The 7,134-nt window shown below is 40.1% G+C and overlaps 1 protein-coding gene across 1 annotated transcript in view; it reads right to left on the bottom strand.

Annotated features, from left to right (window-relative positions):
* grin3ba (glutamate receptor, ionotropic, N-methyl-D-aspartate 3Ba) overlaps nt 1–7,134 on the bottom strand; it is a gene marked incomplete at its 5' end in the record, with an annotated part of 261,638 nt that overhangs the window by 118,829 nt on the left and 135,675 nt on the right. The window contains 1 exon segment of the mRNA XM_014023970.1: nt 614–1,317. Within this exon segment, the coding sequence (XP_013879424.1) occupies nt 614–1,317 (704 nt within the window).

The raw sequence follows: 7,134 nt of genomic DNA, 5'->3' as shown, positions 1-7,134 counted from the left end.
GTCATAATCATGTCTTGTGATTATTTGACAGGTATTTTACTTTTAAACTTTAAGCATACATGTATTTAATTTATGTTAGTTTTGATGTTAATACAATACAAATTAAACCAAGATTTAGAATAATTATCATTTTCATCCATACATTGGTAATGTCTGACTGGGTCTTGTGCCACTTTATGTTCAACAAATTTGGCCCCGAGGTCAAAAAGGTTAAGAACCCCTGACAGCAGCACATTGGCATAAGCTGACAAATTTGGAGCATGTCCAAAATTATTATCTGTCCATCGTACTGACAAAATTTTCACAACTTACACCTAACTTGTGCAACGTACAGCAGTGTGTTGGACAAAAAGTTGCATAAGTTGTCTAATGTCATAGTGTGACAGAGCTTTTAGCAAGACAGCTATGAAGCCACCAGTTCTCACCATAATCAGTCTAAAACTCTAGAGTGAAAGGCGATATGTAAATAAGTATTCCTTCAAGCAAAGCTAGACATTTTTAAATAAATAAAAAATCCCTTTAAGATGACATTTAAAGTTACACAACATCCTTTGGTGTTTTCAGATAAACTAATATTTACAGATGCATGTGACTCGTTTGTTTGTGTTCATACCTGGCTAGGTAGTGGCCAGATGAGGGCACTTCAAGCCGGTTTGGTTTGTCATAACAGTTGAGTACATTCTGAACCAGGGCTAAATCCGGCCTTAGCATGGTCGCTGCAGTGACCGCTCGACCAATCAGCTGCAGGGAATCCCGTATGTAGAAGCTTATCGGCTTGCGACCGACCTCCCCATAGGCTAGCAGTCCCAGGGGGCCTCCTAAAGTGTGGAGTGAATCTGGAGACAAAGGGTATCCCATGATCCACTGCAGTGCAGGCAGAGATGAGGCGAGGCGCTGAGCGGCCCGCAAGACAGATGAGAGACACTCCGGGTCAGATCCCAGGAGAAGCACGGAGGAAATAGGTGAGGGGGAGCGCAGGAAGCTGGTGGAGATGATGTTCAAAGCCTCTTCTTCCATTTGATCCTCCCTTTTCTCCTCGCTGGCCTCCCCCCTGCTTCGATCTCTGCCCCCTGTGATGCGAGTCAGGTTGATGATGTCCCTCAAATGCCAGGCAGGACCACTGTGCCTCTGCAGGTGAGTCAGCAAGCCATCGCTGCCTTCGTCCCACCCCGGGCAGATCACAGCCGCTCCTCCCCAGGTGCCGCCTCCCTGGCGGCCTCGGTCCCTGTCCCCCTCCCTGCCTTGCAGGACAGTGAGCAGCAAGCTGCCCAGGCTTGATGGAGGCACGCGGGCGGACATCTGCAGGTGAAATTGATTCTGTAAGAGGAAAGAAGAAAAAGAAACGGTGCAAAAGTTAAAAACTGAAAGTAGAAAAACAGCTGTGTGAAAGTCAAAGGGCTACAGAAGAACAAATAGAAAAGACAAGGAGGAGAAGGATTCAAAATCAGAAAAGAGATAGATATCACCAAACCCCAACACCTCAGGGCTGAATAACATAAACATCCATTAAACAGCTTTTAGAAGTACTGAGAGCTGCAAAACAATTCCTGTTGCTGTAGTAATTTGCCACAACTCAGATCAGACACAATCAAACAGCCATATTTGTTCATTATCTCTCACTTTGACTAAAAAGAGTCGTGCCGATACAAACAAGGAGCCAATGATTCGCATCTAATCTGCAGCATCACAGTAGGCTTGGCAAGACAACAGTAGCATCACAGTTCATCCAGAAGCCCACATTTCCTACCCCCTCCTGAAAACACTGGCTTGTTTCATACTGTTCCAAAATGGATAACACAGTTGTCCTTGAATGCAGCTCACAGATGGACCCCCTCCCTCTCCTCCCTTTGACGGTTTCTATCCATTTTTCATCCTTTCAGTGCTCCAGGCAAGGCTGAGGGAGACTGATTTTATAAAGAAAAGCCAAAGGTTAGCTCAAAAGAACTTAGGATTTACTTTGACCATAGCTTTACATCTCTACCCATCATCATAAATATGATGATGGCAGAGATTTATCAGTGTTTCCAGAGTTTTGTAATGTTTGCAAAACTCCAAACGTCCAAAGCTCAAAGTTATCCTTACTAGAAAAACAAGCATCATCTGTGAAAATGCAGTGAGAATGGTAAATGGACTAAGCTTATATAGTGCCTTATCAAGCCTCATGGGACCCCAAAGCACTTTACACTACAGTCATTCACCCATTCACATACTGATGGTGGTAAGCTACATTGTAGCCACAGCTGCCCTGGGGCACACTGACAGAAGCGGGGCTGCCATGCACCAGCATCATCGGACCCTCTGACCACCATCAGTAGGCAAGGCGGATGAAGTGTATTGCCCAAGGACACAACGACTGAAGGGCTCGACACACGGGAGGCGACGTCGCTCGCTCTCCATTCATTTCCTATGGAGCCTGTGCGGTGAGGCGACGATCACTTGCCCTCCTCCAGCAAAGCGACCCGCGAAAATAGTGCATGTGAAATTTCGAGCTCGTACACGTAGACGTGCACACACGCGAGCTTGCGACGCGACATATGAAAGTTGAAAAATGTTCAACTTTTGTCGCCGTCGCTTAGCGTACAACCAATCAGCRAGGGTTTCATTGACTGACCAATGAGAGGAGAGTATTCTACACAGCCGTTAGCTAACACTTTCATCAAGTGATTACTAAAAAAGGCAGCTTTGTGGGAATTTATTGGCACCAGGGTGAAGTTTATGGTAAGTTTTTCCTCATAAAACTGTATCTTGATGTGTGTTTGATTTTCAATATCATTAGCATCGCAAGATTTGTTTAGTTTACACGTCCGTAATGCACACCCACCTTCAGAGTCAAGAACCAATCAAATTTCGTGAAGACAAGCGATCTGAGAGTGCGATTCGCAACGCTGCGATCGCTATCACGTCCCGTGTGTCGGGTTTCACCCTGGCTGCGATGACAGTCGTTAATCGCTGTAGTTTGTCGCTGCCCGTGTGTCGAGCCCTCGAGGCGGCTGGAATGAGGAATCTAGCCAGCAAACCTTTGGTTACAGGATGACTCCCCTAACCACTCTGCCACAGCGTCCCAGAGACTGAGGTAATTTGGTGAAGAAGCTGAGCAAAAGTTAAAATGAAAAAACAAACAAACAAAAAAACAAACTGAAAGTTAAAGCCAGCAGATAATTTGCTAAGTTGCAGTCACATGACCCGGATGATGTGTGAATGTCAGATGCGGGGCAGGAAATGATTTGCTCTAGTTCAAAACACAGCAAAATGGATCACAGCACGTACACTAATGCCTTAAATGTGTTGGCACAGACAAGATATTGCAAAAAAATCTGCGTACATTTATGATTCACAATATGTTAATAAAAAAAAGACTTGTTATATAATCTGGAGGATTTACCCGGTGTTGAGGCGATCAACATAAACTACTATCTGGTGCTGCAGACCTCATGTTATAGGCTACGACGAGCCAGATGAAAGCTTTCAAAAGCCTCAAAACCTACAATTATTTAGTTTCAGGTTGGGTCAAACATTTAGGATCCAAAGAAACTTTAAATGGCTGTTGACTTTCTTCAGCCTGGGTGAGTTGTGCTATTTTTAAGTAGTTAGCCTATGATAACAATGCAATAGCTAACACTATCAAGTTAACTCCTGTTATTTCCATGTACTTGGATCTACTTGCAAATAATTTATTTAGCTCCTGTAAACCCAAATTCCAGTAACTACAATATGATTTAAACGATACGATCCTGACCTGTTAGAAAGTGGTCACTGCAAACTGTTGCATTGTTCGTTTCCGCAACTCATGTTTTTAGCTGTAGATTTTTGATCCAATTTTGTCCTATTCTTTCTGCAAGTTTTTAAAACTTAACTCGTGACACACTACTTTCGGAACGTGAAAAAAATTTTGATATTTCTCCTGATTAGAGTGGCTGCAACAACTGTACACAGCACAGCATTTAGGCATTTTGACACTGAATCAACAGAAGGAAGCATTGCTTCATTTACTTCCTGCCACCCATGATATTGATACTACATCATCTACAACCCAGCAATAGCTAAAAGTTTAAGTTAGAAAAATAGTAGCTAAAATTAAAGCCAGTAATACGTTAGGTAAAGACTTTAAAAAGCAGTACAGTAATGAAAAAAATATCAAGAGTAAGAATTAATTATGAAAAAAATGTATCTAAACGCTAAAACAAGCCAAACGGTAAAGCAAAACTAAAATAAGTAAAAGCAGATGTCCGCCTGTCCTGAGCCTGGTTCTGTTGGAGGTTTCTTCCTGTAAAAGGGAAATTTTATTTTCCGTCATTGCCAATGTGCTGTTCAAGATTGGAGACTGCTGTGACAAAGTGTTTCAACACAATCTGCTGGCTTCATTAGAGTGATTGTGTACAGCGCACTGAGATGACATTTGTTGTGACTTGGTGCTATATAAATAAACTGAATTGAATTGAATTGAATTAAACAAATAGCTGAAAGCATGAGAATGCACTTAGAGACCGAAAAAAATGTACTGGACACATTTTACGTATAGGTGAATAGTAGTGATTCAAGTATATTGTACAAGTATGTTGAATGCACTGCCACACGCGTAAACATGTGCTCGAAGACGAGCTATTTAAACTCAAACGCAACAAAGACGCGTTCATTCAAATGAATTCAGCAGGGAGTACGAAGCTAACAGAGCAGTCCTGTGCAGAAAGTCCTCAAGTCCCTTAAGAGAGTATAAAATATATTTGAAGTCTAGAGAATTAATGCAGCCCATCTATTTATTCTCCTGGAACGAGCCAGGTGGTGTGTGTGAGGGGACAAGCATGGATCTGTTCGTCTGAACACAGCAGGTGGGCTGAGAAATATTTGGGATGTGTGATTGATGGTTTTGGGTTGTTCGTGAAGCGGCAGTGGGTGGCATGGACGGATAGAGTTGGGAAGGCGGTGCCCACAGCCAGGGTGAGCACACGTCAGCCTGTTATTCTTAGGAATGAAGCTAACATCATACATGTTGTGTCAAAAACCTCAGAAGGAACATGAATATATGATGATAAAAGATCTACAGCGAGCCTCGAGGCAGCTGGAGGAATCACTGTGTAAATCAACACCTGTTTAAGTTCCTTTGAGCACCATCAGTCAGACTCTTCTACTGTCAGAATCAGAGCGAGAATTAAAAACCCAGCATTCCTTGAAGAGATGCTTATCGCCCTCTGTCTCCTGTGCCAGAGCTTTATTTTGAGAAATGATGGAGCTGCAGATGTTTCGGTCGAAGTATGGGTTGTGGATTAAACTCAGCTTCTACTGCATTAAATTTGAGCACAATATCCAAAAACTGACAATAATGAGTCATTTATGAGTTTGCTCATTTTGATTAGCTATGGCCACCATCCTGAGTTGGTCTGATTCCAAAAGTTAATCAGTTTTACATGTAGATCCAATGATTACTTTCAGAAAGTTTAACAATATACTGTATGTCTACAGGTTTGTGAGATATTTAGCTAACAAACTTGTAAGAAAATACATGTTCAATATGACTAAAGTCAAGATGAAAACACAATTGTTAAATAAAATTATTTGTCAAAGGAATAAAGTCATACAACACCAGAATTCTGGACCTGAGTGAGGTTTATTTGTCACCGGCTGACAAGGAAAACCACACTGACTCAAAGTCAGGAAGTACATGTTTTTATACATGATTCTTCAATGCCTGAGTTCGCCCCCTACTGACCTACGGCTGAATCACAGGCATTCATACAAAAACCTCAACCTAATGTTATTAAAACGGTTAACTTATGTGTTGTTTATGATTCGAACATGTAGCTACTCTATTTCAATTAACACATAATAGATCAAACATTATAAAAGTATTATAAAAAGGAAACCCTAATCCTCTAGTGTTGTTTCTAACATCAGTACTAATCTATAATTAACTATAAATTTCTTCAAACTGACAGCACATACTCCAACACAGTGTTGTATAAAGTACCTCAAAAGTGATACTTGAGTAAAAGTACAAGTATCTTATCATAAAAATACTTTGGTAAAAGGTAAAGTCTTCTCTAAAAATATTACTTGAGTAAAAGTCTTAAAGTACCGGGGTATGTGATATTTTTTGTACTTAAGTATCAAAAGTAAATTTCTGACACAAAATCTACTTAAGTATTAAAAGTAAAAGTACTGAGTAAAAGTGAGCAGTTATTTTCCAAAAGGACATTCATTGGGAGCTGACTTCTCCAAAAAAACATTTTTTTCTAACAGCGCGCAGCTGTGATGTGTTGTGTACAAACTAATATGTTGTCAGAATGCTGAATATTTATACTTCTTATCCAACTACAATTAAATTCACTCTATCCAGGAGATACAATTTATCAGGATAATATATTTTTAAGTAATAACAACTCAGAAAAAATAGGAGTAACGGCTTTCTACTTCTTACCTTTTTTAAAAAATGTAGTGAGTAGAAAGTACAGATAATTGTGTAAAAATGTAATAAGTAGAAGTAAAAAGTACGCAGAAAAATAATTACTCAAGTAAAGTACAGATACCCAAAAATTCTACTTAAGTACAGCAACAAAATATTTGTACTCAGTTACTTTACAACTCTGCTCCAACATTAAATGCTTAAGTTAAAAAAAACACACTCAAGTTCAGCACAATATCTATGAAACTGACTGAATTATAACCATTTTAGTGTTTTCTAAAGTCAGATTGCCACCTTCAAATCCCTTGGCTACGTAGCTAAACAGTTATACATGTACATCAAAATCTTATTTTCTGAGAGTCGCATTAAAATCTGTGCAGTAGGTTGAGATTTTTTGTTAAAAGACAAAGTTAATGTTAAAAACAAGATAGAACTCAATGCCAACCGTCGCTGATGTCCCACGTCTCCATTCAGTAGTGACCAACCAGCAGAATCATCACAGGCCTTCATTATTTAAAGGGCCAATATTATGTGTTTCTCAGGCATATATTTAAATACTATACCATAATAAAGTATCTATGTCACCTTTAGTTGTTATTAAAATGTTGTTTTTATGTTTAAATAGAAAATAAACTTATCTTCTCATCACTTCCTCTTCTAAACGCCTTGAAATTGGTCTCTGTCTCTTTAAGAACCTCCTTCTGCTTCTGCTCCATCAATTTTGGTCGGGGTGGGGG

Source organism: Austrofundulus limnaeus, unplaced genomic scaffold (assembly GCF_001266775.1).
Source record: "Austrofundulus limnaeus strain Quisiro unplaced genomic scaffold, Austrofundulus_limnaeus-1.0 Scaffold400, whole genome shotgun sequence".
Taxonomy (NCBI): Eukaryota; Metazoa; Chordata; class Actinopteri; order Cyprinodontiformes; family Rivulidae; genus Austrofundulus; species Austrofundulus limnaeus.
This window is presented reverse-complemented; position numbering and strand designations above follow the sequence as displayed.